Source organism: Aspergillus saccharolyticus (assembly GCF_003184585.1).
Source record: "Aspergillus saccharolyticus JOP 1030-1 unplaced genomic scaffold BP01scaffold_7, whole genome shotgun sequence".
Taxonomy (NCBI): Eukaryota; Fungi; Ascomycota; class Eurotiomycetes; order Eurotiales; family Aspergillaceae; genus Aspergillus; species Aspergillus saccharolyticus.
The window spans coordinates 72,689-99,678 of NW_020290617.1; the positions used below are offsets into that span (position 1 = coordinate 72,689).

At 53.6% G+C, this 26,990-nt stretch overlaps 10 protein-coding genes and 1 non-coding gene across 11 annotated transcripts; 6 read left to right on the plus strand and 5 right to left on the minus strand.

Moving 5' to 3' along the window:
• The first annotated feature begins 426 nt into the window (after positions 1 to 426).
• Positions 427 to 2,174, plus strand: BP01DRAFT_354517 (putative short chain dehydrogenase). Its single transcript, XM_025574444.1, has 3 exons — positions 427 to 1,106; positions 1,167 to 1,505; positions 1,683 to 2,174. Exons 1-3 carry the CDS (start codon positions 885 to 887, stop codon positions 1,992 to 1,994), a joined length of 873 nt encoding a protein of 290 aa, XP_025433300.1. The 5' UTR covers positions 427 to 884; the 3' UTR covers positions 1,995 to 2,174.
• A 1,662-nt stretch (positions 2,175 to 3,836) lies between these two features.
• Positions 3,837 to 3,926, plus strand: BP01DRAFT_t75. The gene has a single exon. It is a non-coding gene; the product is annotated as a tRNA-Asp (tRNA).
• A 249-nt stretch (positions 3,927 to 4,175) lies between these two features.
• On the plus strand, positions 4,176 to 4,683 carry BP01DRAFT_389871 (uncharacterized protein). The gene has a single exon (XM_025577952.1). It carries the CDS (start codon positions 4,188 to 4,190, stop codon positions 4,653 to 4,655), a length of 468 nt encoding a protein of 155 aa, XP_025433301.1. The 5' UTR covers positions 4,176 to 4,187; the 3' UTR covers positions 4,656 to 4,683.
• A 203-nt stretch (positions 4,684 to 4,886) lies between these two features.
• Positions 4,887 to 7,236, plus strand: BP01DRAFT_335745 (glutamyl-tRNA(Gln) amidotransferase, subunit A; the record flags this gene model as incomplete). The annotated part of the gene is made up of 2 exons (XM_025573212.1): positions 4,887 to 6,612; positions 6,737 to 7,236. The coding sequence occupies exons 1-2, from the start codon at positions 5,190 to 5,192 to the stop codon at positions 7,234 to 7,236; spliced, it is 1,923 nt and encodes a 640-aa protein (XP_025433302.1). The 5' UTR covers positions 4,887 to 5,189.
• A 397-nt stretch (positions 7,237 to 7,633) lies between these two features.
• BP01DRAFT_421656 (uncharacterized protein) lies at positions 7,634 to 8,607 on the minus strand. The gene is made up of 2 exons (XM_025579523.1): positions 8,309 to 8,607; positions 7,634 to 8,193 (listed from the first exon to the last, which is right to left on the minus strand). Exons 1-2 carry the CDS (start codon positions 8,568 to 8,570, stop codon positions 7,781 to 7,783), a joined length of 675 nt encoding a protein of 224 aa, XP_025433303.1. The 5' UTR covers positions 8,571 to 8,607; the 3' UTR covers positions 7,634 to 7,780.
• Positions 8,608 to 8,804: 197 nt separating this feature from the next.
• BP01DRAFT_354520 (putative oligosaccharyltransferase subunit ribophorin II) lies at positions 8,805 to 10,107 on the minus strand. Its single transcript, XM_025574445.1, has 4 exons — positions 9,843 to 10,107; positions 9,574 to 9,772; positions 9,230 to 9,514; positions 8,805 to 9,173 (listed from the first exon to the last, which is right to left on the minus strand). Exons 1-4 carry the CDS (start codon positions 9,989 to 9,991, stop codon positions 8,934 to 8,936), a joined length of 873 nt encoding a protein of 290 aa, XP_025433304.1. The 5' UTR covers positions 9,992 to 10,107; the 3' UTR covers positions 8,805 to 8,933.
• Positions 10,108 to 10,368: 261 nt separating this feature from the next.
• Positions 10,369 to 11,039, minus strand: BP01DRAFT_213378 (uncharacterized protein). Its single transcript, XM_025571093.1, has one exon. It carries the CDS (start codon positions 10,919 to 10,921, stop codon positions 10,517 to 10,519), a length of 405 nt encoding a protein of 134 aa, XP_025433305.1. The 5' UTR covers positions 10,922 to 11,039; the 3' UTR covers positions 10,369 to 10,516.
• Positions 10,957 to 14,742, plus strand: BP01DRAFT_213371 (putative GPI-anchored cell surface glycoprotein). The gene is made up of 3 exons (XM_025571092.1): positions 10,957 to 11,157; positions 11,282 to 11,349; positions 11,410 to 14,742. Coding segments are annotated over exons 1-3 (3,189 nt in total). The 5' UTR covers positions 10,957 to 11,156; the 3' UTR covers positions 14,530 to 14,742.
• A 725-nt stretch (positions 14,743 to 15,467) lies between these two features.
• Positions 15,468 to 16,464, plus strand: BP01DRAFT_354521 (uncharacterized protein). Its single transcript, XM_025574446.1, has 3 exons — positions 15,468 to 15,861; positions 16,087 to 16,151; positions 16,244 to 16,464. Exons 1-3 carry the CDS (start codon positions 15,629 to 15,631, stop codon positions 16,372 to 16,374), a joined length of 429 nt encoding a protein of 142 aa, XP_025433307.1. The 5' UTR covers positions 15,468 to 15,628; the 3' UTR covers positions 16,375 to 16,464.
• A 631-nt stretch (positions 16,465 to 17,095) lies between these two features.
• On the minus strand, positions 17,096 to 18,935 carry BP01DRAFT_354522 (histidine phosphatase family protein). Its single transcript, XM_025574447.1, has 2 exons — positions 18,602 to 18,935; positions 17,096 to 18,517 (listed from the first exon to the last, which is right to left on the minus strand). The coding sequence occupies exons 1-2, from the start codon at positions 18,643 to 18,645 to the stop codon at positions 17,158 to 17,160; spliced, it is 1,404 nt and encodes a 467-aa protein (XP_025433308.1). The 5' UTR covers positions 18,646 to 18,935; the 3' UTR covers positions 17,096 to 17,157.
• Positions 18,936 to 19,878: 943 nt separating this feature from the next.
• On the minus strand, positions 19,879 to 21,449 carry BP01DRAFT_380549 (uncharacterized protein; the record flags this gene model as incomplete). The annotated part of the gene is made up of 2 exons (XM_025577230.1): positions 19,879 to 20,258; positions 20,312 to 21,449. The coding sequence occupies 2 exons, from the start codon at positions 21,447 to 21,449 to the stop codon at positions 19,879 to 19,881; spliced, it is 1,518 nt and encodes a 505-aa protein (XP_025433309.1).
• Positions 21,450 to 26,990: the final 5,541 nt, after the last annotated feature.

Sequence of the window (26,990 nt, forward strand, 5' to 3'; positions counted from 1 at the left end):
ATGGCCGATAACGCCAGTCGGATGATCTACTCCAGGTTAGTATTATACATAGACATACATACATACATAATAGGCGTGGATCGCAACGATTCCAGGAACAGAGATCTGTCATTGGATCCAGATCCACGGCCTCCAATCCCGGTCCAAAGTCCAGGCCGTTGCAGGTCCCCAGGTACAGGACGGAGGTGGGTGCCGCGGAATGTGAAGCTATTGAAAAAGACAAAAGATTGAAACGCACCCCGTGATCCAGACGGGCTTCCAACTGAACCGCCCAGCAATGCATGGCTCGTGACCCTCCGCCGCCCGGTCTCGATCCGCCATCTTAAAATATCCCCGGATTGCCCATTTGAGTAATCCGAGCTATAATTCAATTATCTCCCCCCACGAAAGAATACTTTTGGATATTGAACCAAGCTAGTTGTCAGACACCGCAATCCTCTGGCGGCAATATCGTTACTGCATCATGATCCATTCGCTGTAGTTTTCGGTGAGATGGAACGGAACCTGGAACAATGCCTGTCTTCTCTATTCCTCCACAGCAGAAAACCTGTATCAGCGGAACTGACTGCCATGACTGCCATGACTGCAGGGCTTCAGGACTGGATCCCGATCCGACTGTTTGTTCCGCGGGTCTCGACCGTCGCTGTCCTTCTCCCTCGCGGGCAGTTCGTGTTCTCATGACTTCCCCGTTGCCAGGGCGGATTTCCTGGTTTCTCCCTATTGAGGTAGTCCTTGGAGTCATCGTGATTTATTTAAGAAGCTTCTACCCCGGTCATCTGGGTGGCTCTACTACTAGCATCTACTATTACACCTCCTCCTCTTCCTCCTCCTCTTCCTCCTTCTCTCCACCTCCTTCCATTTAACCAGACAACTACACACTTACAATGTCCCTGTCTATCGAAACCACCGACGTAGCTCCTGCTCCTGTCCCCATCCCAGTGCAGGATGGCCCCGCGCTCGGCTCCAAGTCTCGCATGCCCGAGTTCAGCCTGGCTGGAAAGGTAGTCTGTGTGTCTGGCGCTGCCCGGGGGCTGGGTCTGACGCAGGCCGAGGCGCTCCTGGAAGCCGGGGCCAAAGTGTACGCGCTGGATCGTCTCGAGGAGCCCGTGAGTAACCAGCCCCTGGACTTATGTTAAGAATCTTTGCTTAAACAGGAGGAATTCTAGTCTCCCGAGTTCTCAATCATCCAACGACGCGCTCAAGAAGAACTGGGAACCGAGCTGCACTACCGTCGCATTGACGTGCGCGACACGGAGCTGCTGAACACCGCCATCGAGCTCATCGCCAACACCGAGGGACGCATGGACGGACTGGTCGCCGCGGCCGGGATCCAGCAGGAGACCTCCGCGCTGGAGTACACGGCGGCGGATTCGAACCGGATGTTCGAGGTGAATGTGACGGGGGTGTTCATGACCGCGCAGGCCGTTGCGAAGCAGATGATTCGGTTTGGGAATGGCGGCAGCATTGCGCTGATTGCTAGTATGAGCGGGACGATCGCCAATCGGGTATGTTGCCATGCCATTCATTGCCATTGGGGCTGACCCCCGCTTCTTCTTCTTTTTCTTCTTCTTCTTCTTCTTCTTCTTCTTATCCTGATTCTACCCGTACGATGTTTACTCGCCCCGCCACCCGCACCTGTCATCTTGACATCACGCACTGACCGTTTGGGAATTTCTCACCAGGGCCTGATTTGCCCCGCCTACAACGCCAGCAAAGCCGCAGTCATCCAGCTGGGCCGCAACCTCGCCATGGAGTGGGGTCCGTACAACATCCGCGTCAACACCATCTCCCCCGGGTACATCGTGACGGCGATGGTGGAGGCGTTGTTCGTGCAGTTCCCCGAGCGACGCGACGAGTGGCCGAAACACAATATGCTAGGCCGTCTGTCCACCCCGAATGAGTACCGTGGCGCGGCGGTTTTCCTGCTTAGTGACGCCAGCAGCTTCATGACGGGGAGTGATTTGCGGATTGACGGGGGGCACGCCGCGTGGTGATTGATGCATTGATTAAATGGGTGTTGCATGGCGTTCATCTGAGCAAAGCAAGCGTTGATCGTTGATTGACTAGAAGCATCATTTACATCATAGCTATGAGATGGGGGATTGCGTGTTTCGTTTATTGGCAGTATGTTTAGCGCTGCGGGTAGTTGCCTTGACTTGTCGATTGAAAATTAGATAATTGTATCATTAGTAAGTTAACTAACTTGACTAACTAGTTAAGAAGTACTAGAAGTGGGATAGCCACACGGTATCCCGCCGCAAGAATGCAATAGAGAATGCGCAACTGCGACCGCCACCTGGGCAAGAAGATCCAGTTCGTACGGTACGGAGTACACAGTGTACACAGTATGTAGATTAGACTTAGTAGCGCAGTCCGATCTGGCATAGTTACAGTATCGCCGAGCAAGCGGGGCAGGACTGACACCTGTTGACCCACTCCCATCTACTCAATCCCTGGCACTGGGGCAACATTCATCTGCCACTGCAAACTCCAAGTAACAGAATCTAGGCAGTCATGAACGCGACAGACGAATCATAATTCTACTCAAAAAAAATCCCAACACGAGTTACTCTGTACGAGGAATTTACTAATTACGAGTACTTACGGAGTACTGCAGGTAATTCCTGCCCCCACCATCCGAGGAAATAAAATAAACTCTGCGCCAACCCGTATCTGCCCCGCACCGCACGACGAGGCCGCGCATGAACGAATGCGCTCACCCCGGATTCTGGGGTTGCCTAGATTTGAGTGGGTGGGTGCGAGGGATGACATCAAGGATACTTGATGTTGGTTGGTGGCGATGGGTTTGGGGTTGGGGGATGATCTGCTTACCCCGAGGTAACTCTGTGAGATTAATGGGGTGGGGCGGTGGTGTATACTAGTACTTGGATGGTAAGAGAATGCAGTCGATATAGCAGTGATGTAGTGGATGGGAAGTATAGTAGGATTCAGGAGTTGTGATCTCTTCTGCTCGAAGAAGTAGTCATGGAACTTAGTGAATCAGTACGAACTATTGCAGGTGCCCTTCCTACTGCTGTACTCCACGAGTATTTTAGTTATACATCGCATAGTCTACCGAATTTGTAAATATTCTTACCATCTCCAGAAAGTGGGTGAAGTGTCTCAATGTACTGTACCTACATAAACTACTAGTATGTTTTGCTTTTACACAGCTACAAGTATAATTATATAGAAGGGTAAGAGTATGCATTATGCATGTTGGTTGCGGGGGCTCCGCTGACCCTTTGCGGGATGCACTTGTAGTGGTTTACCTTGGGGTAGTGCTTGGTGTTCACTACAGTGATCATCGGTACTACTGCTCTATCTAACAATTTCTATGTACTATGGGATGAAAGGATAGGCTGCTTACTGTGGAGGCTGGAGGGTTGCAGTGTGCGGATAGTTTCTCCCATGATATACATATCGTCGACAACTGCTTCCGCGTCAAGTTACAGTAGAGTGAGGCAGACTGCCACGATACCTCCAAGGAAGTGTCAGGGGGAATAATCTTCTACAGCTTACCCGTGCCGAAGAAATAGGTTGCTTGAATAATTGCTTTCACAACAGGAGAAAAAGCATGCCTCAAATCCCTCCCAAAACCCCCCGAGTCTACCTGGACATACTTTGATTCTACGTGATAGAAGCCACATCCAGTTGAATCAGATCGGGTCCTCAAATGACATTAAACGTAATCACGAATATTTCACAGACTCTATCTCCAAGTCCCAATCACAAGCTAATGTCTCATCTGGAGGCATAAACCAGAAACTTATCCACTGCATCTTGCATATGCAACTAGAATGTATAACATATTTATGTGGTCATGACATCAACAATCCTCGATGGTCTAACGGTCATGATTTCCGCTTGTCAATCTCAGCCGAGAACAAGCGCGGGAGACCTGGGTTCGACTCCCAGTCGGGGAGATTTCTTTTTTGCCTTTGCCATGCACAAATCCTGACTCCCTACAGGAGAATGTCTTTCCCGACAGATTGTCCTTACAACTTGCTAACTTACGTTTACCTGGTCAGGACGATCAACACCAGTTGCTCCTGACTCAGGGTCTTGATATATCCCAATCTCCTCTGCCAGGCACCACCACATCGAATCGCTGCCTACGTAGACCAGCAATCACTGCAACCGCTACTGTACAATGCCACCGCACTATCTAAAGTATATCCATCCTCATGATCCCAACCCCGATAGACCCAACAGTGCCTCCCCGCAGAAACCTCGACCGCGCTTTCGCTCTAGAGGGCAGGGCGTGTCTCAATGGCGAGCCGATCCAGAGCCCTCAGACGCTCCTCCAGACGCTCCTGTTGCACAGAGAGACCGTGGAGTTTCTTGATGTAGACTTCGAGGCCCAGACCAGTGAGTTCTGGGGAGATGACGACGAGGAGATGAAGCCGGATTTCAATGTGTATGGTAAATGGTCGGAAGCAGAGCATAATGAGCTCAAGACCCTGCTATACATGGCGAAAAGCATCGACCAACCCAGAGAAACTGCTTGCAGCTGGTGGATCACCTGCCCCCCGAAGCTGGAGTATGTGCTAATCCGGGGCTACGAGAGAGGCAAGCGCCAGGATCATGACGACCAAGTCAACGCTCTACTTTGCTTCAAAGAGCGTGAGATACTTCCAAGCCTCGAGTGTTGATGAGTTGATTCCACATGCTGAATCCGTGGACGACCCCGACAATGAATCAAGAGGACGAGTGAGGAGAGCGCCAGATACCGGGCCGAGATCATTTGCATCTATACTCTTCTTGGATGAGTCTGTTGAACCCTCGGCCCAGTCAATCCCTAAGCGAAGAGGCGCGGTCCGGTGTATCCCTCTATGCAGCCAATCATCGAGCTGCATCTTATCATCTTATCCAGATTATCAACCCAGCGACTGATAAGATTGAGCTGTTCTTGCTTGCACCTACATACTTAGGCTGTCTGTCGATATCCCCACGAGGACTCGCATCCTGATGATTCACCAATCAGTCCACTTTTTGCGCAGCAGAGTGGATGCGGTGGGGCCAGCATCAGAGCATAGATACCCTCATTCCCGGCGGGGTTGGGGTTGACTTGGCGGAATGGAATGCCGCGATGGAGGCGCCCCTTATAAGATTAGAGCCTTGAACCCTAAATCAAGTGTAGTCCCTCATCGTTGTATTTTCACCGGCTGTGTCCGGATCTCCCTGCAATGGCTCGTTTTCCCCCATTCAGTTTGTCCACGCCATGCCTGTGGGGCCTGATCGGCTCAGCGGCAGCCCGGCTGGTGTCCACCGGCATGTCCGTGACGCTCCAAGACATCGACTATTTCATCTCGCCATATGCCTCGGGAAACGTGACTGTGCCCTCCGCCTGGCTGTCCCACGTCCCGAGCGTCAACGGGTTTGCCCCCGTGACTGTCGTGCAGGAAGACACGACGGAACTGTCCACGCTATCGCCGCTCTTCTCCACATGGTCGACCAAGGACGACGTGTTCACGGATGCATTTCTCGACGCCGTGTTCGTCCGCGGTCAGCGCCAGAGTAGCATTGGCAACGTGACCTCGTTCCGACAGGGCCAGACGAGTGTCGTGCTTCCCCTCGAATCCAGTGCGGTCCCCTCGGGTCCGTACTTTATCGAACAGACCACCGGCAAGCTGTATCCCGTTTATCGACTGTACAGTGACTTTGCCGGGGCCTTCAACCAGCCCCTGCTGCAGAAGCCCGATGGGACGTTTCAAACCCTGTCAGCCCAGATCGCGGGGGTGGCATCCGCGACCATTGGCGTGCCCTCGCGGCTCTACTACACGCCCACCGAGGACAAACCGCTGGCCGGCGTCCGTGTGGGCATCAAGGACATCTACAGCCTCGCCGGGGTTCGGCAGAGCAACGGCAACCGGGCATGGTACCATCTGTACGGCGAGAACAACGTCACCGGCACCGCCGTCTCGCGGATCATCGAGGCCGGAGGCATCATCGTCGGCCTGCAGAAGCCCTCGCAGTTCGCCAACGGCGAGACCGCCACGGCCGACTGGGTCGACTTCCACGCCCCCTTCAACCCCCGCGGGGACGGTTATCAGGACCCATCGTCCTCGTCGTCGGGGGCGGGAGCCTCGATCGCCTCGTACGACTGGCTCGATCTAGCCCTGGGCAGCGACACGGGCGGCTCCATCCGCGGGCCGGCCGAGGTTCAGGGGGTCTTTGGCTCGCGTCCCTCGCACGGCCTCGTGGCGCTCGATCACGTCATGTCGCTGTCCCCCGTCCTCGACACGGCGGGCTTTCTCACGCGCGATCCCTACCTCTGGGACACGGCCAACCAGGCGCTGTACCGCACCAACTACTCCTCTTTCCGCGGCAAGTCTGTCCGCTACCCCAGCACGCTGTACACCCTGAGCTTCCCCACGACGAACGACAGCGCCAGCGACGCGATGCTGCTGGCGTTCCAGCAGCAGCTGGCATCGTTCCTCAACACCACCGCCACGCCGGTGAACTTGACGGCGGACTGGACTTCCCACCCACCGGCCGCGGCTCCGTCGGATGTCACCCTTCCGACTCTGCTGAACCTCACTTATCCCATGTTGATCAGCAAGCAGCAGATATCGCTCGTCCGGGATCCCTTTTATGCGGACTATGCAGGTAAGCATCTCTCGTGTATCCCCGACGCCCCCCGCGGCGCAAAATCGCGCAGAATAGCAACCAAACCCCTCTATCTGAACTGCTTACTCACCACCACTAACAACCTCCTCCTCCTCCATCTCAGCCAAACACGATGGCCGCCTCCCCTTCGTCGACCCCGTCCCCATCTCGCGCTGGAACTGGTCCAGCGCATACCCCGACTCCGCCCTGGACGAGGCCATCACGAACAAAACCATCTTCATGGAGTGGATGACGGAGCACTACCTCGGCCCCGCCGACCACCCGGACCAGTGCTCCTCGTCGCTGATGGTATACGTGGGCTCGGCCGGCCCGGAGACGGCGCGCAATGTCTACCGCTCCCTCCCCGGCGCCCCGCTGGGTTGGAGCAGCAGTCGCATCTCCAACATGGCGGAGGTGCCGGACTTTGTCCTCCCCGTTGGCGAGGTCGAGGTATACAGCAGCATCACCAATCATCTGGAGAAGTTCCCCGTGACGGTGGATGTCCTCGCGGCGAAGGGCTGTGATGGCTTGATTGTGCGGTTGGCGCAGGATTTGCTGGAAGCGGGGATAATTGCGAGGCCGTTGACTGGGGGGACGATGGCGGGGGGGGAGGTTTTGCTTTAGTTTTGAGTGGGTGGAAGGTCTGTGGATGGAGGTGTATAGACACATTGGGTGGGTGATATATATAAATAGAAGACTGCCGGAGATGTGTGTGGTGTAGAAGATGGAAGCTGGGTTAAAGTTGCGGCTGAGGATGCGAAAGATCCGAAAAGATCAGACCTTGCAGATAATATCACCACAAGACCGAAGATCTTTTCCCTGCTTGATTTGTTCTCGAGACAATTGCATTGCGGAAAATGCTCACGTGGGAGTTAGTTTCGTGAGTAAGTAATGCGGCGTGAGTAAGTAATGCGGCGGTTGAGAGAAAGGGCGAAAAACAAAGACGGAGATATGCACTCTATATAATTAAAACCTTTCGGACTGGTAGGAAAGCCATTGAAATTGATTACTGACAGATACCGAGGCAAAGCAATGCTACCATGCTTCGCCAGTATTGCAATGGTCAATTTATACGGACGGAACGAAATTGTCCTTCTCGTGTAGGAGAAACAGACGTTCTCCGTCAACGACCTCTCGATCTCTCTTCTTTTTTGGATTTGCACGCAGCTCAAACTAATTCGCCTACCACGCCCTTCGGCCCTAATCGCTCCACCACTCCGCTCTTCAACCGCATCACCCGCTCAATCTCCCTTGCCGGTAGCCCCTGGCGATCCCGCATGGCCAGCACCTGCCGGATGGTGAAGGCATCCAGGAACTCTCGGCCCGCAAAGTCCCGCCGGCCCATGGCGTCGGTCTCCGCTTCCGCCGCCTGGGTGATCTGTTGCCGCGCCGTGACGGTCAGGAGGGCGGGGTTGGCTGCGGGCGGGAAGACGGTCGCAGGGTGGTGGGCTCCGGCTGCTCCGAACGACCGTTGCGCAGGGGCGAAGGTGCTCGAGGGAGAGAAGGTCGGGTTCGGGGTGACAGGACCGATGCTGCGGAGAGAGGCGGCGAAGTCCGGGTCGCGGCCGTCGATATCGATGGCTGTGGGTTCCGAGCGTGACAGATTAGCTTTGCGACTGGTTGGGAGAGCAAGAAAAACTAGGGCGGGCTGGAGCGAGAATGGGAACCAAGGCAGGTTTGAAGAAAAGAACCATACCGCTGGATTTCTCAAAGGAGACTTGTTCCGATAAGTTCTTCTTGGTGTGGTTCATCATTGGACTGGAGGATTGGACGGGCTGCGGGCTGGCGCGAGGACTGCTCTTCGACGGTTCTCTCGCCCGGGGCTGTGGCGGCGCTCGCGACGACGCTGATGCGGGTAAAGAGCTTGGAGGTGTGGGGGTTGCGGGCTGTTTAGGGTACTGACGCCGTGAAGCTGCCGCAGCGGCCGACTTCACCGGTTTGGAGGCGGATGCGCCCATGATGCTGGGAAGTGTTGTGATGTTTGGTGGGTTGTTGCAACGAAGAATGAAGGTCCTCCGTATCCATCATCCATTACTGCGGATCTATTCTGCAAGAGGAATCCGATCTGTCAGGCTAACCCGATCGAGATCAACCCGCTAGCCGCGCGGGTGACGTCAGCCACGCCTGATAACTTAGTAGGTAACCTGTCTATAGTTACTGCCCCTACAGGCTTTACTGCTTCAATGGTCATACTGGGTCTCATCCCACGGATATATTGGTTGCGGAATTGTACGAGCTATGGTCCTTTTTACACCCTTACCGTACTAGACGACCCCGGATACTCGCCAGCACATAGACCATCCCCACCCACACGCAGTGATTTACCGCAGACCGGCGAGCCGTCTGCCCTGGACCTCTCCAAGCGCACGGCTGCCGCTGATAAATGCGACGGTACCAGCCACTGCAACTGCCGGAAGGACCTGGAAGAGGTTCCATGAAGTATAGTACAAGAAGAAGATGCCTTGAATGGCAAAGAGCGAGCCGAGGAAGACAGCGTGAGGGAGGGGTGCCGACTTGAAGGCAGTAGGAAGGTGGTTCAGGTTGACACCGAGAACCAACCACTAGGAGGCAAAAATTAGAGCCGTAGCGACACCACAGGAAGAAGAAAAGAACTTACGACTCCGCCAAGGACAGGAAGCGCCGCGAGCACCAGAGCGAGGAAGACCAAGGTGATGACCAACGGAGGACTCTGAGCATCCGTCTTGAAGATATGGTGGATTTCCGGAAGCTTCCCGTAGCGGGACACCTCGAGGGTGGGAACCGGCTCGTTGGGGTTGCGGGCCACCGTCAGCTTGAAAGCAGTTCCATCGTAAGCGTCGGCCTCGCCAAAGGATCCGATCAGGAGTCGCGCATCGAGGGGTTCGGAGACAGAGAGAAATTGGACGGGCAGATCTTTCTGGGTCTAGAGTCCACGTCAGCTGTGTTTCATCATCGCATCCGGAGCTGCACAAAGCTACGGACCAACTCAATTCGAGATTTGCCATTCTCCTTCACGCTGAAGGGGTATGCAATATCCAATCCGGTCTCAGGGTCTTGAAGGAAGAGAAAGACTTGGTGCGCGCGTTTGGCGGTACGGCCTTCCTGGGCTGTCAAGGTCACCTTCAAAGTGTCGGCGGATCCGAGGGAGACTGGCTTGGAGAGAGCTTTGTTGTCGGGAATCCTGTCAATGAATCACGGAGTTCAGTAAGGGTTTCTTTTGGGGGAGTTGTCTAAGCAACACTGGTACTTACACTTTTTTGAAGCTGGCGCCGACCCCGGCGCCTTTGGTGTGAACTGACACGGTGGCATCAGTGTATCCCCACGCGGAAGCAGCAGCAGCGGTCGGCAGAGCCGTTGAGGCCAGCACAGACAGCTGGAGAAGAGAGTGCCACAGCTGCATGGTGAATAGAGGGAGCGAAGAATCCACCGAAAGAGACAAACTGCAGAGAGAAAGAAAGCTGGCAGTCACGGAATTGAGAGAAGAGAAGAAGAATGCGGTCCGGGGGGTTGCGGGCGGGCGGAGATTATTACTGTGGTGGTAGTTTGTAGTTGGCCTAAAGCGGTAAAACTGCGCTAAGATAAGCGCCCGGGCGGGCATCAAACTACGGGAGTGAGTACACAGTAGTTATGATACGTACTGTATGTAATAAGATTCAGATGAAAAGTACTGACCGCCTGCCTGCCTCTGCGCAAGCCCTAATTTCCCGGCCGTCTTGAATGGCAGAAGTTGTTCAGGCCCTGCTTTTGCTGCTGTTGCTGGTGCCGGTGCTGGTGCTGCTTCTTTGCTTTGCTTTGCTTTGCTCTGCCAAACTGCTGCTTAACATTTCTAAACCCTCCCCTCCACCTCCTCCCTCTCCAACCGCGCTCTCTCCTCCGAAGTATCCTAAACTCGCTAGTATCGCTAAATCGCAGTACCTCGATCGACTCAAGAAGTCGTTTCTTGACTCTGTGCACCATGTCTTTGACCCCTCTTCCTTAGTTCCGCGACCGCAAATTCACCCACCTCCACACATCCCCCCTGCGCTTGCAGTTCGCCTTGACGTTCCGGCCCTCCGCCCAACCGACCGATCACGCGGGTTTTCGATCGCAACCCGCTGTCTCTGGACATATTCGGGATAGCTATCACTGCATGTGACGTGTATATACAGCTTAGGTAGGGGGTCTTGATCTCTGCAGGGTTGGATATAGGGAGCGGGTTGTGGCCAGGGCTGAGTTGGGAAGTGGTGGTCAGCCAGCGTTTCCCTCCCCGAAGGCGAGGGTTCGCCCACTCCTGCTTCTGTCTGCGCCTCGGCCTTTTCTTCTTACAGTGAAACTGACAACGACCGATCATCGCTGCAGGCCAGTCTCTACGTCCTCGATTGTATCCGTCCTACCTGCGAAGAGAGTGCCGTTTCCCTTGAACCGGTTGTGCCGCTTGTTCCGTGAAAGTAGTGCTGGTGAGAACATAGGGCAGAACCCGGAGGGGTGTCAACGAGAAACGTTTCAGTGCACAGAAGCACAACGGAAGGAGTGTGTGTTGGGGGAATCTATCGGGGGACCAGACAAACAGATTTCATCTTTCAAAAAGTAAGAAAACGGTCAGATGATGGATGTGGTGGTGAAATGTCACTCTCCGACCAACCGTGTGACTTATAGGGCTGGGATTTCATTCACTCATTTGAAGGTGAAGCTAATCCGATGAATCGCGCAGTGGTGAGTAGGGCTTCATTGGCAAGGGAACTCGGTTCTCCCGCCGCGTTTTCTCTCGACTCAACACCTGTATGTCTAGCTTGTGCTCTCACTTCTCTCCTGAAACCCGTGCTTACCCTAGCTTTTCAGCGTGAGACGCGACGGAGTTCATCTCGGGCATCACGTAAAACCACCCGGGAACCTGAATCCACTCACTCACAATCCTCTTACTCTCTCCCACCCACGCCTGTGACCACCTCCTTTGACGAATCTCTACCGTCAGCGAAACGGCGCAAGACGCAACGGTCTGTCAATCAGACGGCGCAAACCCCGCAAGGAAAGGAGGAGGAGTCGGTGGAGACTCCGGGGTCCCTTGACTCTCCCCAACCCACGGAGAATCTCCCCAAGAGGCGAGACCGCAACCGAAAGGCTGTCAACACGAACGCTGAACTGACTCCCAACACCAACACCGAATCTCCCAGTGAACCCGCCACTGCGCAGGCCAAGTCGCGTCCGGAACAGTCGCAGTCGACTTTGCATCACTTTCTCCTGAAGAAACCTCAGTCCAAGCGGCATTCTCTGGCGACCACTACGCTCCCCACCGCTACTGTAACCCCGCGTGTTACTTCCTCTGCTTCCGCAACACCGCGTGCCTCGTCCACCTCCGCCTCTTCCCCTCGTATGGCCTCGACGCCGGGCAGTGCTCGTAAGGATCGCAATTCGAAATCCGCGAAACCCCCAGCTCAGATCAAGACTGAACCGACACCCGCCCACCTCGCCCCCGCCAGCACGCCGGATAACAGCATATCCGATCCTCAAACCCCTGCGGCATCATCTCGCCCTTCCACCCCGCGAAACTCCACCAGCCGAGCGCGGCGTGCCGACCGCAAACCTACCAAAAATCCCGCGACATCCAGTCGGCTGAATCCCGCCACGGGACAAACCCCATCCACCGCAACCGAACCACGATCCACCCCCACCACATCATCCAAAATGGGTCAGGCCAAGTCCGTGCTTTCGCACGCCTCCCAGAAGGGAAGCGCCCGGCCGCAGCGCAGCAGTAGCCGTCGCTCGCGTGTTGAGGCGGGCACTCGGAGCTCAGCGCCGGACACCAACCACAAGAACATGGCACAAACCAACCATAAAGTTAGCGACTTTTCCTCGGGCGCAGAGTCCTCGACCCCCGCGTTGCCGATTGGCCGGGAGATCGCCGAGAGCATTGAATCCGCCACTCCGGTCTCCGACAACAAGATCCTCGGGGGCTTCGGGACTCCCTTGCTGCCGGATGACAACAACAACAACACCCCCGGAGCGATTCCGTACGGCGACAGCTTCGACTTCGAGTACGATGCCGATATGTACCGCAGCCATTTCGGCCTGGACGGAACCACCGAGACCCCCGGCTCGCCGACGGGCAGCCTGACCACGGCCACCTCGGTCGGCAACCGCATCTCCACCCGCCTGCGCAAGCCCACCATCAAGGCCATGGAGTCGATCGAGTCCGAGCGCCGCTTCCGCCGGCCCCCGCGCTCGGCTTCCGCGCGGCCCGACGGGCCCAAGGGTCCGCCGCTCGAGTGGGACGCGGTGGCCTTGGGCATTCGCATCTTTGAGATGGCCAACTCCGCCCTGGCGCCGGAATTCGAGCCGGCGGCCGATGCGGAGCAGTTGCTGGCCGAGCTTCGCGGAGCGTATGACATTGACCAGGCGGAGAGGGAGAAGCTGCGCCTCGAGCAGGCGCAGCGTGAGAAGGAGACGGAGAAAGAAATTGAGAAGGAGAAGGCGACAGCGACAGCGACAGCGACTCCAGAGCCGGTCAACGGATCGAAGGAGATAGCGGAGCATGAGACCGGCGGAATGGAGATGGACGAGACAGCGAACGGGGAGAAGACGGAAGGAGAGAAGGTGAACGGCAACCAGGAGCGTGAAGAGAAGCGGAACTCGGACCAGCGCAAGGTTGGGAAGCGCAACGCAGAGAAGGAAAAGGCAGCGAAAGAGAAGGCAGCGAAAGAGAAGGCCGAGAGAGAGAAGATTGAGAAAGAGAAGGCCGACAAGGAACAGGCTGAGAAAGAAACGGCCGAGAGAGAGCAGGCCGAAAAAGAAAAGGCCAAGAAGGAAAAGGCCGAGAAGCAGCTCTCCGATGCATCAAAGACAGAGAAACGGGGTCGAACGACAAGGCGGGCTGCGGCAACTGAGCAGCAGCCGGCGACTGAGGCGAAGACCGAGGAAGAGGCGGGAGGGGCCAGTAAGCCAACCTCCCCAGCCGACCAGTCGAAGGAGTGGACTGACGCAGACGGCTTCACCTACACAGGCCGACTTAACCAGTTCGGCGAAGAACTGGTGTATGTTGGCCGCGGGTACGAATGGTATCGGCCCAACAACACGTACGGCGATGACAAGCTGCCGCTGCCTCCCGTCCGCCTCATTTCGCGGGAGCAGCTGGAAAAAGACCGCATCTTCGGCTTCCCTCCTCTCATGGGGGAGAGAAACATCCCCCGCGCCAGGAACATGCCCTTTACCTATGAGGATGTCTTGGAGGAACGAGCCAAGATCAAGGCCCGCGAGGAAGCGCGCAAACGCGGCATCGAGGTCGACCGATACATGCCATCGGCCTATATTCACGCCCTGATTGCGCAGCATGACAAGACTTCGAGTGACCAGGAGAGATCCGGCGCTGGGGTGGAACCCAAGGGCCCAGCTCCGCGCAAGCGGCGCCGCGCTGCTGAGCAACCAACCGAGGCAGCCCAAGCCGCCAAACGCCGTCGAAAGGAGGACACTCCTCCAGCCGCGGGGGACCAGCCCAAGACTCTGCGCATCAAATTGACTCTGAAGGGGGCAGCGGCTGCAGCTGCAGCGGCGAAGGAGCCCAGCTCACCCAATGAAGGAGGATCCAAGAAGCGCACCCGTTCCGAGACAGAGGCAGCGCCTGAAATGAACGGCACTACCAGCAGCGACACCCCCCAGAACCGGCCCACCAAGCTTCTGAAGCTGTCTGGCCTGCGCCGCGATCCCGACTCAACCCCGGCCAAGTCGACGGCGAGTCCGGCCACGCCTGGGGGCGGGGAGACGAACACCACTGCACCTGCGCCTTCACCCGCCTCCGGCTCTCAGGCCGCGACTCCTGCCAACGACGCCAGTTCTACAGCCTTGGGCACTACTCCTGGAGGTCGGCCACGGCGACGAGCCGCAGCCGCCTTGATGGCGGAGTTCCAGAATCATGCCGAACAGAGGGCTCGTCGCGCCAACGCCCGCAAGAAGGAGCCTGCTGCCTAGGGTGGCGGTGGTCTGCTGAGCAGTACGGTCTGGCTGACAGAGGAAGGATACTATTTTGAAGAGCAGGGTTCGAACGACCCGATCGACGAATGACTATGAACCGACGGAAGGGGACGAAACGAGACGATAAGAGTGGTAGAAGATGAAGTGGGAATGCGATGGCCACCCAGCGAAGGCGGCCGGATTTTTCGAACACGAAACAGAATCTGGAGAAGCAGCGAGAACTGAGTCAGATGTCAGAAGGGAGGTATTCGAACAGCCCATGTCGAGCAGCGTTACTTTTGAGTGAGGAGCAACGTTTGTTTTGCTCACTGTTTCTTTTCCCCTTGCCTTACTCTTTTCCTATCACCTTTGCGAATTAGCTGAGCATAGCGACTGTACTTGTGTGTTTTTTCTTTCATTAATGATTGTTTAGGAGGGATTGACATGGGATGGAAGAAGGCATATTTCCCCCATTTTCTTTCTGGGAGTAGGAAGCAGCTTTTACCGAGTCATTGTCCTTTTCGCCCCTACGCTTTGCATCTGTACTGGTATTGCGGGTTCGGTTTTCTCTCGGAGCTAAGGATTGTAAGTCCGAGAGGCAAAATGGGTCCATTTCATGTACTGCAGGTTGATTTGGTCAGGACATTTTCCCGGGGGGTTCCTTTTTATGTTGTGTATGTACTATTAACCTGACTGGGATTGGGAGGATTGTTTGGGCGAAGTGAAGAACTCGTCCAGCAGGGCAGAAGCATAATCCTACAGTATGATGAGAGCTCGATAATCACAATATGAATACGAGATAGTTGAATTGCAACCCTAATTAATGAGTTCGATCTCATCTGATCCGAGAGAAAGAAAGAGTAGGAGGAGTATAAATTAGCCTCAGGCCACAAGGCCTCCGCCCGACCTCAACAGCGGACTTTTTCCCACTCCGGGATCTCCCTCCCTCCACCCAACAACCGCCAGCGATTTGTACTGTATCATCATCGATCTACTTCACCCGACTAATACTGCTATTCCGAATTGACTATCAACCACCAAACCAATTAATCCACCCCCTTACCCTTCTTTCTTCGTGATCTCAAATCCAGAGACAAGGGCAAAGAAAAACCCAGTCATGCCCACCAAACCCACCACTACCACCACGACGCCCCAAAAAGGCTCCCCTCAAACTAAACGCGTCCTTCCAGACGCTCATCTGCGCGCACCTCGTGTAGTCACTGCTGCTGCGAACGCGAGGGTGGGAGCAGGAGGAGCAGGCGTAGGCGTGGCCGGTCGAGGCCCTCGCTCGCAACCCCTCCCCGTCCACGATATCCGGCAAACCAAGGAGTACAAAGCCGCGGCGAGGAAGTGAGTTTTATCCCCTGCTATGTTGTGTTTCCTCCCCAGTGAGTGAGTGCTTGAGGGGGTTGTATTGGGATCTGCTAGCAGTGTCTACCTCACTTGTGCTCACGGCCCCCCCGGCATATCCTTCTTTCCTCCCTAGAATAGGACCGTAGTCGGTTGTTGGTTGTTGTGAGGATGGGAATGTATGGAATGGAATGGGATGGTTGGATTGCTGATGGGTGCGTACAGGTGGCTTTCGACGATCGTGGCACTGCCCATCCTCATGTATACTTCTTACATCCTTTATGAGCGGAGTATGTATTTGCCTGTTTCAATTTGGAGTACCCCCCGCTTGCTCCCTAGTGGAGTGAGGGATTGAGTATGCACTGACTGCGACTGTCTCTAGCGTTCGGGAATCAGAAGCCGAAGCGGTTGGTCGGCGGGGATGGCCGGGTGAAGCACGATCAGGGGTTGTTGGTTGCGCAGAGCAGCAGCAGCAGCAGTGAGGTTGTTGAGGCGGAAAGGAGGCATGAGTAGATACCTTAGTCTTTGAATAACTCCTGGTTTGCCGGGTGGGGTTTAGGGCGTTGATTTTGTATATACTATACATTCTTTACGGTTCATCTGTTGACGTTTACTGGTATTGTCCAGGCGGTTTGTCCTTGTTATCTTAGGAAAAACGAAGTAAGCAGACGCCCGGGACGGCTTTTCTCGTCGGTCGGTTTGTAGTAAGGCGAGTGGTTCATGTTGGCTGTGCGTATCTGCGGTTGACAATTCCGTATGGTGAGATCAAGGTCGTATACCATCAAACGAGTGCTTCCAGAAACTATCCCCAGTGTCAATGACGATGGAGAAGGCTATCACCGGTTGTGGTATAGAAACCGGGTAGGAGAGACAGATGAAAGCAGCATCAGGCCCCCGATGAAGGACGTCGATGCCAAGTTCTTGGCTATGAGTCAAGACCTCGAACAACGATTGGTGGCTCAAGGGGCGGACATTTCATTGATCTGATTACAAAGTTCAAGTTGTTGGGGCATTGGCAAATTATCAAGAAACTCTGGCTGGAAGTCCTTTCGAATTCATGAGGACAGAAGCAGGATAGTAAAGCTCGAATGAGCAGATGAGTTTTAATGTCAGGTGCAACTGACAGAGATACACATGCTATGTGGCTCAGCATCTTACCGAAGGATCACCTTTCCATAGCTTTTACTGTCTGCTAGCGTTATGGCTAAACGTTTCGTGCAAGAGCAAGTGACTTCCCACCCACCTGAAACTTTTGGCATTGTTTTTGTTATGCATAAGTAAAGACTGACGCGGACATCACGCAAAACACTCGTCCCAATTTCCACCTGACCTAGCAAAGCTCAATCCTCGCACAAAATCATCCCGCTTGCACCGTCCTTGCTTGTCAACAGCACAGCCGTGAAGAGGCACCACGCGATCATTGACTAGCACGCGCACAAGAGGCTCGGGCTGGGCCTCACACTGCATCATCTCAACGTAGGCTCGTGCACCAAACGGCACCGTCCACGCCGCGGAGAACCCATCCGTCTCCTCCATGGACTCCACCTGGGTCTTGGACAAGGGCTTGGTGCCGTTGTACAGGCCCAGGGCGAAGAAAATGGGAATCAATCCGTTATCATGCGTAAAGTCCGCGTAGAGGGTATAGTTCAGAGGAAACGTAGCAGGGCTCGAGTCCAAAGTGCGATTGGTGCTGGTCTCGTCATGAACAGGGGTCCGAGTCAAACGCGCAATCAGTTCGTTGGTGAAACCAATTCCCCGACTCGGGCCGAGAGGGTTGCCAGCACCGTACCCGTAATACTTTTCCAAGGAACGGAGGTAATTGTATTGCTCCCATTCCGCATGGGTAAAGAGGTTGCAGAAAGAGGAGAGCTGACTCTCGGGGTTGGACTGGGCGATAGTGTCAAAGGAGCACATGTCCATGAGGTAGACGACCTCTTTTGCGGTGAGATTCACTCCCGGGAGGTCCTCTTCGAGCCTTTTCAGGATGGGCGGCGTGAAGATGTCTGTAAAGTTGGCGACAACATCATCGCCCAGCTCACTGTTCTCGAAGACCGTGCAGGTACCGGGGTCGAGCGAGTTGTTCGCGTTGGCGCTCTCGGAAATCACCACATTGATAGAAGCAGCGAGTTGACCCGGCAGGGCCCGAGAATCATTGAGCTTCGTGTTCTGAAAGCCTTGAATGAATTTCTGACCGGATTCAATCACGCGACTTGATCCCGATGCGCGGACAAAGGGAGTTTGTTCCTTCGCCAGAGACTCATAGCGTTGGTAGAACTTGATCCCTGAGTCGACCATCTGCTGCACTCCAAAGGCAGTCAGATCGTCCGACCCCAGAGTGTAATTGTAGGTCTTCAAGAAGGCCGCATTCCCCTTGTAGGCCGTCGCATCAGCCTGGATCTTCGCAATCACCTTGGCGTACTTCGCGGACTTGGATGCGGTAGGATACCGGGCACCATGGCGGGAGAGCACTTGTGCGAAGGTGACGTGGCAGCCCTCCGGGATGGCGGAAGAGGCAGACTCTTCCTCGACAGAGAAGTAAGGGGAGTACTGGCCCCAAAGATGCGAGATCTCGGAGAAGCAGTTATAGCCCTGGTTGACGCTATCGCAAGCTGAGGCATTCTGCTTGGAGGATCGTGCCACCGGACCGGCAGACGCTCTACCAAGGGACGTTGTGAGTTGAGTATGCGAGGGATGGGAAGGGAGTAGGCACACATGCAGTATTGGGGTTTAATTCACATACCCTGAAAGCAGGTAGAGCGAGAGAAGAGTGGAAATCACGACCATTGTGACCACAATCGCAGATTTTCTTGGAATTGGCAGTTGAAAAAGCCTAGCTCCAGGGAGCTGGGTTTCTTCATATAGTCCCTTCATTTTGACCGGGGAGCTTCCATAGCTGTTTAGTGTGAGACACCACTCGGAGCTAGAAAGCTAGTGTGCAGTAGCAGTTGGGGGCTAAAAGAAAAAGCCCACGTGCAAGAAAAGAGATTATTCTGAAGGATTGTCTAACAGTAGAATATGGGATGATCTAAGAGGTAGTAGTGACTCTGAGATTAGTTGTGGAGCGGAAGAGGCCGTTAGTTAGTAGTATACGAGGGTGAATGGGTTACCGTGGATCCCGTCTCGTCCAATTGTCATGTTGTCCACGTGGGGGAATTCTCTTCTCCTAATTGGGTACTAAGCCAGCTTGGATGCCTGAGGACTTGGACGGATTGCATGCCAGATTTCTTAGGTGTCAATGGCACGAAGTGCTCTCAGATACTCCGGAGAGATGCCACAAATGTGCTTGCATTTTTACAATTACCGTGAGACGGTTTGTACAAGACTACAATTGTATGATCTATCGTCCGTTGACTCGTGCTTCCGTTGCATTTGCTTGCATGCAACTGCACTTTGGTCGTGCAACCTTCCCGCTCTACTCCAGGGGAGACAATGGACGCAGAATGCTTCTTATCTATTCAGCGTCTTGGAAGTTCACAGTGCGTACTACCTCATATAGACCAAACATCCACGAATATAGCAGATATGAGTAGTCTAAACAAGTCCCAGCCATCTACTACGGGAACAGTCTCTTCGGTTGTGGCATTGGAACCATGGCACAGCCTGAGGTGCCACAACATGATCGCCAGGCGGACGGCCAGCGAGATAGTGTCACATATGCGATCTCCACAGTCCCACTAGGCTTCAGTAGGCCTCCCACGTGTAAACAAACAAACAAGAAAAATGGCCGACAAAGAAGGGAAAAGAGCAAAGAGTGTTGTCAATGAAGGCTAGAACATCGATCTACTCCGCTGTCTATCCTCGTCCAGCTCACATGCGACAAAAGATACATACAGATTGCCACCTTCTTTTCCATTGCTATCAATCAAAGTTCTAAACCCCGCCAGCATGTAAATCATTCGTACCCTTTTACTTCTCGTACAGTACACTCCCACCCAAAATAAAGAGACTCCGTTTCAAGCGATGAAATTGTCCGAAATACTCAAAAGACAAATGGATCCCACCAAGTAGTGTAGCAATTTATCCAGCAGAAGCAGACGACTTCATAAAACTGCTCCAGTATACTCCATAATGTACCGATAAAATGCAGGCCAAATGTTCGGTGGCGGTGGAAACCCGCGAGGCGATCATCACGAAGTGCGTGGCCATGTTCCAGACAAGTGAGACAGTTCTTTTGACGAGTTCCCGGCGGGCACAATGCTTCGCTCTGCGTGCATCGTGGCATAAGAGGTCGAAGAGGTAGGCCATGTGACGGGCGGCCGCACCGACGACAAGGGCGAGTCTGGTAGAGGTCCTATGGTGCCAGGGGCGGATCCCAAGCTGTTGCGAGTTGTCTCTGGTCCATGCCAGCCTGCGTGTGGGTCCTGATTCGGCGCCGGGACGAAAGACGGGCGAAATAACTGTGGGGATGCTGGCCTTGTAGGCATTTGCCCGGTAGGTATCAAACGCGTACAATGGTCGCGGAAGAAATCTCGCTCGGCGTGGTAGAAGTCTCGCTCCTGAATTAAAGCCCGTATCTCTTGTTCTCTCCTCTGCAGGGCTTCTGACTGCTTCCTGAGATCTTCCTGCTGCGCTGTGATCTTCTGTTCCATTTGCAGTTCATTTCTCTTGCGGTTGCGAAATCGCCTCGAGGCGTCACTGTTGGCTTTGCGCTTCTCTGCCTGCTGAGAGGAGCCCGATTTCACATCGAGATAGCAGAGAATTTTGCCCGGCGGTGGTGGCTCGGCCGCTTCGTCACCAGATTGCGGAACTCCCAAGGCGGACGGTATCCGACTCGCCAATTCTCCTGTCGCATAGGTGCTCCCAAACGGAGAAGCATGCGGGGGTGGAGCTGCTGCTATTGCTGGGGAGGACCGGCCGTAATGACTATAGGTAGATACCGGTGTCGTCGGACTCGTTTCCTGGGAACTCGAATGGGGAGTGTGGTTGCCACTCGCCTGGCGGTTGTGGAAAGCTGGGGTCGGTTGCACTGAGACTGGAGCCAGAACCGGGGCGGAGGCTGTGTGTGGGGATGTCGACACAGGGTGTCCGGGACCAGAGTCAACGAACTGGGGAGAGCTAGGGTCTCTCGAATGCGAGCTCAGGCGTGAAGACTGAGAGAGCGGAGACCGGACGGGGCCAGGTTTCAAGCCATAACTACCGGTGGGAGGAGCAAACCGAGCCGATGGCGAGGCAGGGGCTATGAGGGGGTGGTGGTTCCTGAGCCCCGGGGAGGAAAGCCGCTTCGCAGGATGGGAAGAAGACGATGGTAGATGCACCGTCGGCGAAGACGGATGTCGAGTGTGTTGTAGATGGGGAGCGGATGCAGTCGACAGCCCTTCCCCATAACCCTCTCGACTGTTCTCAGATTTGATGGCCGGTACCTTGGAAGGGAGATTAAGGATCGATTCCACGCCAATGGGACGGGGCTGTGTAGTCGAGTTCAAAGCATACCCCAACGGGTCGGACGATTGCCAGGAAAGAGGCCGCAAACGAATATGCTCAGAGGCATCCGAGTCATCGTCCGGGCGAGGTCTTTTTCGCTCGAGCGCATTGCGGCTCTCGGATGAACGAGCATCACTTGTTGAAGGAGCAGACACTGGGGGCGACATGTGCTCCAAATCTCTTGGGGACGAGTGTTGAGATGATCCAGCACATTGCGGGGCTCCTCCTCTCCCCAGGTGAGCTGGAGATCGACGAAGAGGAGCCTGAGAGTGGGAGCCGGTTGGTTGGGCGAGAGGGAAACCAGGCAGCGAATGATATTGGGACGAAGAATGCACCGGGTTGGAGTATGGGAGGCCGGCCAACACACTGAGTCCTAAGGTAGCCACGGTGACAGTAATGGGTGTTTGAGAGCCCAAGAATAGGGCAAAAAGGCAGGGAGGGTATAGGCTGGGTTGGGTGGTAAAAGGACACGGGCAGCGGGCAAAGGCACAAGGTGAACAGTAGAAATTCCTATACACCCAACCAATCCTTCTGGTTCTTCTTGCTCGTATCCGTGGAAATGATATAAATAGCGTCACTGGACAACACTACGGTGGTATATCTTGGGACCAGCAAGATTTTTACCCACTTGCCGCCAAAAGTCGCGGAATTATCTCAATTATAATGAGGGAGGTAAAGGCAATAAGAGTCAAGCGAAGATATCCAAGTATCCGTTTAGCTGAGCAGAGTAACCAGAGTTTAGACACAGCGGACAGAAGAGAAGATTCGAGCAGGCAAGCCCTGAGAAGACGAGTTTGCAAAAAAGGCAAAGAGTGGGAAAGAGAAGAAAAGAGGAAGCCAGGCTCGAAGCACAAGGGAATCAACAGCTAATAATGGTGATGGTGGTGGTGATGGTAGTAGGGTAAGGTACTAATCCTAAATAATCTCCCGTTTTATTTATTTGGTGATTGCCAACGGGACGGATCTGCCTTCCAGCACAAGCATAAGCAAGCTGTCGACAACAGAAAGAGAAGTAATTCGGCGGTGTGAATTGAATGGCAATGCTTGGATGGAGAACCTAAGGACCAGCCGTAGTAACAGACTAACAGCAGCAATCGGGGGATGTGGGACCCATGGATTTTTTTAGTCTCATTCAGTGGGTTTAGAGCATAGAGGAACCCAGAGAGATGGGATGGGGAAGAAGAGGGCGAGGATCTTGGGTCAAAGTATCCGTATCATGTAAGACAAGATTTATTTTAGTTGGGAAAAATAAATCAAAATTTGGGTTAACAAAAAAGCAAGCAGAAGTAAAATGGAATTAAAATAAAATAGTGGGAACACACAACAAGAGTGACGCACAGGCAGCCCGCGCAGCTGTAGAAAGGATGATAATAGAGGGAGACAGAGAATAAGAGCAAGCAGCATTATTCAATTGTAGCCCACTGAGGTGCTCCTACTTCTTTACCGACATAGTACATACTGTGCATACATGCATGAATACCTGCCTACATCCAGTGATACATACCTTCATACATACACACAGACGCACACATACATATACATACCTACAACCAACGCACAGCGTACATACAGCGTACATACAGTATACATACAGCATACATACAGCATCATCAGGATCCCCTCAGTTTAATCCATTTTATTTTCTTTTCTGTTTAGCAATTCCCCTTTGGGCCCCCTGGCCACGCAGTTATACGTGGATCCTAGTTCTCCACCAGACTAAGTAGACCTCAATCCTGTGTAGACTGCCTCCTCCGTACTTCCTCGAGACTTCTAAAGTCCCACGCCCGATTGATTGAAGATCCTCTGAATCAAGTCATGGTGGATACCTCGATACACACAATCCCCTCCACAGCCAGGCGCACTGTAAATACAGTACATGCAGGTATACCTGTCTGGGACTTTTGCTTGGGATGAGGAGAGTGAGTAAGTAGTCTAGCTGCACTGATCTAGTCCGCATCGGTCAAAAGTACCCCGTAGAGCGCCACCATGGGTCTCGGGGGAGACGGAAGGCCTCGAAAGCGGAAAAGCTGTTCCAATTTAGTTGCTGATGTAGACATGCTGTCAGAGAGACGATACTATGAAAAAAGGGTCCATCTGGGCTCGTGAGGACAGTCACCATGTTCCCATGAGCTTCCAAGTTCCTACCAAGGCTCCGGGATCTTGTTCTCCCTCGGAATCCGAGGTAGAAGCCACCAATGGCATTAAGTGCCCTCCTGGCTCTTTCTGGATATGTTGAGAGCAACACCTGATTATTATCTTTACTGTCGAAGGAATGGGATTCTCCATCCCCCGACTTGGGTTTGATCGCTGCGGTTATCATTGGGGCAATGTTTCAAACAGCTTCGTGATGCAGTGGGCATCGAAATCCTTTTGGTCTCTGTAAAACAATTCAGGTTGAGATATACTGTACAGTCGAGTACAGGTGATACCTAGACGGATTCATCCTCCACTAGCCATTAAGCTAGTGAGATCACTAGAGGCAACTAGCCCTGGGATGGGGGATGGGGAATGGGGAAGATGCAGGAGAACCGGGCGCTTTGAAAATGGGCGCCGTCACTTTGGGACGGTGGAGGTCCCCGAGAGTACGTGCTTCGCCTAGCTCAACAGCCTTGAGGGGGAACTTGCTAGAGACCCGCCAGCACTAGCTGTCGGTCAGGCTTGACGGAAGTACAGGGCAGGTACCGACCGAGAATGTGGGCACAACAAGAGGCGGTAAGTATTTGATACTAATACTACATGTACTGTATCAATCCCGCTTCATACACCCTGTATGCCAGCAGTAATCCTTGACATTTACCGACCCATTTGTACCTGGCAATCAATAACTGGAAAATGGGCCTCAGAAGGATTTCCGCCTTTCATATTCGGCCTATCTTAACGACGAACACAGTAGTCGTTTGTGCTAAAGTGGATGGGTCGAATGTGTCGCCACTCTGACATCTATGTGTCCTACTGACATGTTTTTCTGGTAGAGCAGTCTGCAGACGTCAATCGGCGGGTTCGATCTCGTCCTTTCAACCTTGATCGAGAAAAGTGGAAAGATGAAGCAAGTCCAGCGCAACCATCGCTATGGATCGGAAACGTACTGAGTCATGTACCAGTTGAGACTCGAGTATGCGGATAAGCCGATGGGAGCAGAGAAGATGGCTTCCACAGAAAAGAGACCTACGAAGAACAAAAAGTAGGTATGGAGTACTGTACCAGTAGAATACACACAATAAATCTTAATTTCTTCAGCTGAATGCTGTGATGATTTCCTGCGCTTATTTCGTTTTATATGCCCTGCGGGTGACGCCCTACCGACCATAGATTCCCTGCCTATCTGTTGATCTAACTTAGTCTCTATCATCAACCTCAAACGGGGGACCGGCAAGATAACTACAACTATCGGGGTCTATCTACCAGCGAAAGCTAAAACAAGCCCCTCGTCTAGTTCGCGGCGGCAAATGGGGCGGACGAGCGCACTTTCTTCCACTCAGAGAGCAGAATTATCCCGAATTACGATGTCGTGCATGCATGCGGGCAGAGAAAACATGCTTTCAATCACCTTCTCATCCGGTCTCCTGGCTGGCCGGGACCTTCCCTCCCCCCTCCTCTCTCTGTCCCCATTTCCAATCCCCATTTCTCAATGCCTTTTTTCCCCCATATTGTTGACCTTCCCCTCATCTCTTCCCGCTAGAGCGGGTGTCAGCCGGATAAGGGTCATAACTCAAGAGCGGAACTACCCACATATCAGTCCACTTGCGGGAAGTTACGACTTCTCCTACAGTAAGGTAAGTAGTTATGATGTTAACCTATCTGCTGATCCCCGTTGGTTATCCGGCTGACTGTCTTCAGTTAAACTTGCGGACCGCATCCTTGGCCAGCCGGGTGAGTGTAATAGGAACGACGAGTGTGGCTTTGACTGACACCAGACACGAGTCGACTGGGCTGCTCCGTCTCAAGATCAGGATTGGTCGGAAGCCCTGGATGGGAAAGTCTCGTCCGTCGGTTGTTCGCAGGCAGCAGAGCAGACAGGTCATCAATAACTCCCGGATCATCCCTCAGAGTCGACTTCTGAGTGGTCCACGACGAAACCTGTTGTATTCCTTCCGACCCTGCTGCGCAGTCCTTTCAATAATAAATCCACATCCCCTGGGCGACGGACTCATGCCCTTCACATCCGGCCATAGCGAAGGGGAGGCGGCCAGGAGAGTGTTTCAGCTACGTCATTGGGCATCAATCACAGATCATGAAGCTTCCAAAGATCGCAGGGCCATGCTTGCCTATAATTCCTGCATCTACACTAAGTATGGGAGAGAGCGAATGAACTCTGACTTACTTCTTGCTAACGCTGCCGGCTTGGCTTCTCGGTAACATGGGGGGGTGAGATTCAGGACCACCTCATTGGGCCTGATCATCTTAAGCTGACCGGAGGGACGATCTCCAGGCTACGGATGTCAATCATCTCAGCATAGCCCACTGTGGGTCGTAGCGCAACCTGGATACGTCAAGCATGGTTGATAAGCCCTTCAATCATAGGCAGTCATTGAGAGCCGTCTGCAAACGAGATTTCATGAAAGGTGCAGCCGTGCTCCGAGGACTTATGCAAATCGCATTAAAGCGGCCCAACTACAGCACTTCCGAGATGACCGTAGGCAACAATACGTAAGGAACGCCATGTGTAACAGCCATGGACCGACCAGGAGGGAGCAAGAGCAACAATGATACAGCCTCTAGATCTGCCAATCTTATGCTGGTAAGGATCGGTGAACTGCTTCTGCAGCAAGAACAGCAAATCACTTGCAGGAAGCCCGGGCGGTGCCACGGGGCCCTGACGGGCTGGAACCTTGTCAAGGACTTGGGAGTGACAACTGCGGATTAATCAGCCTATCAATTCACTTCTCTCTGGCCCAAAGTGAAAAGAATTCATGTATAAGCCGAATGGGTTAACTATACCATGCATTCGGCATTTCGAGCTTGTGAGCTCAAGACTATCTGCGTGTAGTGCAGTCGATGGATCAATTGGGACTTCTTCTATCCCTGATGGGCCGGGGTGTTGCTTCATTTCTCTCAATTCACTTTGCTGTGATGGCAGGATCCATGAAGAATGAGGATTTATCAGTTTTGAGGGCACTTTTTCCTGCTAGTATTCGGCTCATCACATTACTCCATAGTTTCTGCAGGCCACCAGCATCCTGAGTATGAAGTCAGTTCCAACACCATGGGAAGTCTCATAAGTTGAGAATCAGCCAAGTACAAGGTCGAACCTGGGATTCAGGCATTTGATTCACTGTACGGAGACAAGGCTCATGGTACTTGTTGGACCAGCGATCGATGTTGATTACTGGTTCCCCCGACAGTGAGACTAGCTAATGCTGCTGTGCGCACCTCATCATTACCTTAGTAGCTAGCAACTTGTCGGCGGGAAGTGGAGACCAGATATTCCGGACTCATTGCAATTCATCCGTTCGCTTGTCGCTGGGATTCAGCTGCCGCCGGATTCCTTATCCGCTTTCCTCGTCCTTTTGTTAAATGCAAGGCAGGTCTGAAGTGGATACGTATCAGGCAGTCTGGTCTGGTCTATTCCTATTCCCTGCCTACTTGCGTACTTGTCTTGTGTGTTTCTTTTTTTTTTTTTTTTTTTTTTTTTTTTTTTTTTTTTTTTTTTTTTTTTTTTTTTTTTTTTTTTTTTTTTCCTTTTTTTTTTGGGAGCACTTTTGAGCGCT

What these genes read in the sequence shown, in the direction of transcription:
- BP01DRAFT_354517 (XM_025574444.1), top strand. Translation starts at nt 885, where the DNA reads ATGTCCCTGTCTATCGAAACCACCGACGTAGCTCCTGCTCCTGTCCCC. An exon ending in TGGATCGTCTCGAGGAGCCC is followed by an intron (nt 1,107 to 1,166) that starts GTGAGTAACCAG and finishes GAGGAATTCTAG; the next exon opens with TCTCCCGAGTTCTCAATCAT. An exon ending in GCGGGACGATCGCCAATCGG is followed by an intron (nt 1,506 to 1,682) that starts GTATGTTGCCAT and finishes ATTTCTCACCAG; the next exon opens with GGCCTGATTTGCCCCGCCTA.
- BP01DRAFT_389871 (XM_025577952.1), top strand. Translation starts at nt 4,188, where the DNA reads ATGATCCCAACCCCGATAGACCCAACAGTGCCTCCCCGCAGAAACCTC.
- BP01DRAFT_421656 (XM_025579523.1), bottom strand. Translation starts at nt 8,570, where the DNA reads ATGGGCGCATCCGCCTCCAAACCGGTGAAGTCGGCCGCTGCGGCAGCT. An exon ending in CTCCTTTGAGAAATCCAGCG is followed by an intron (nt 8,194 to 8,308) that starts GTATGGTTCTTT and finishes CGGAACCCACAG; the next exon opens with CCATCGATATCGACGGCCGC.
- BP01DRAFT_354520 (XM_025574445.1), bottom strand. Translation starts at nt 9,991, where the DNA reads ATGCAGCTGTGGCACTCTCTTCTCCAGCTGTCTGTGCTGGCCTCAACG. An exon ending in GGCGCCAGCTTCAAAAAAGT is followed by an intron (nt 9,773 to 9,842) that starts GTAAGTACCAGT and finishes ATTCATTGACAG; the next exon opens with GATTCCCGACAACAAAGCTC. An exon ending in GCAAATCTCGAATTGAGTTG is followed by an intron (nt 9,515 to 9,573) that starts GTCCGTAGCTTT and finishes CGTGGACTCTAG; the next exon opens with ACCCAGAAAGATCTGCCCGT.
- BP01DRAFT_213378 (XM_025571093.1), bottom strand. Translation starts at nt 10,921, where the DNA reads ATGATCGGTCGTTGTCAGTTTCACTGTAAGAAGAAAAGGCCGAGGCGC.
- BP01DRAFT_213371 (XM_025571092.1), top strand. An exon ending in TTTCTCTCGACTCAACACCT is followed by an intron (nt 11,350 to 11,409) that starts GTATGTCTAGCT and finishes CTAGCTTTTCAG; the next exon opens with CGTGAGACGCGACGGAGTTC.
- BP01DRAFT_354521 (XM_025574446.1), top strand. Translation starts at nt 15,629, where the DNA reads ATGCCCACCAAACCCACCACTACCACCACGACGCCCCAAAAAGGCTCC. An exon ending in TACAAAGCCGCGGCGAGGAA is followed by an intron (nt 15,862 to 16,086) that starts GTGAGTTTTATC and finishes GGGTGCGTACAG; the next exon opens with GTGGCTTTCGACGATCGTGG. An exon ending in TTACATCCTTTATGAGCGGA is followed by an intron (nt 16,152 to 16,243) that starts GTATGTATTTGC and finishes GACTGTCTCTAG; the next exon opens with CGTTCGGGAATCAGAAGCCG.
- BP01DRAFT_354522 (XM_025574447.1), bottom strand. Translation starts at nt 18,645, where the DNA reads ATGGTCGTGATTTCCACTCTTCTCTCGCTCTACCTGCTTTCAGG. An exon ending in TCGCTCTACCTGCTTTCAGG is followed by an intron (nt 18,518 to 18,601) that starts GTATGTGAATTA and finishes GTCCCTTGGTAG; the next exon opens with AGCGTCTGCCGGTCCGGTGG.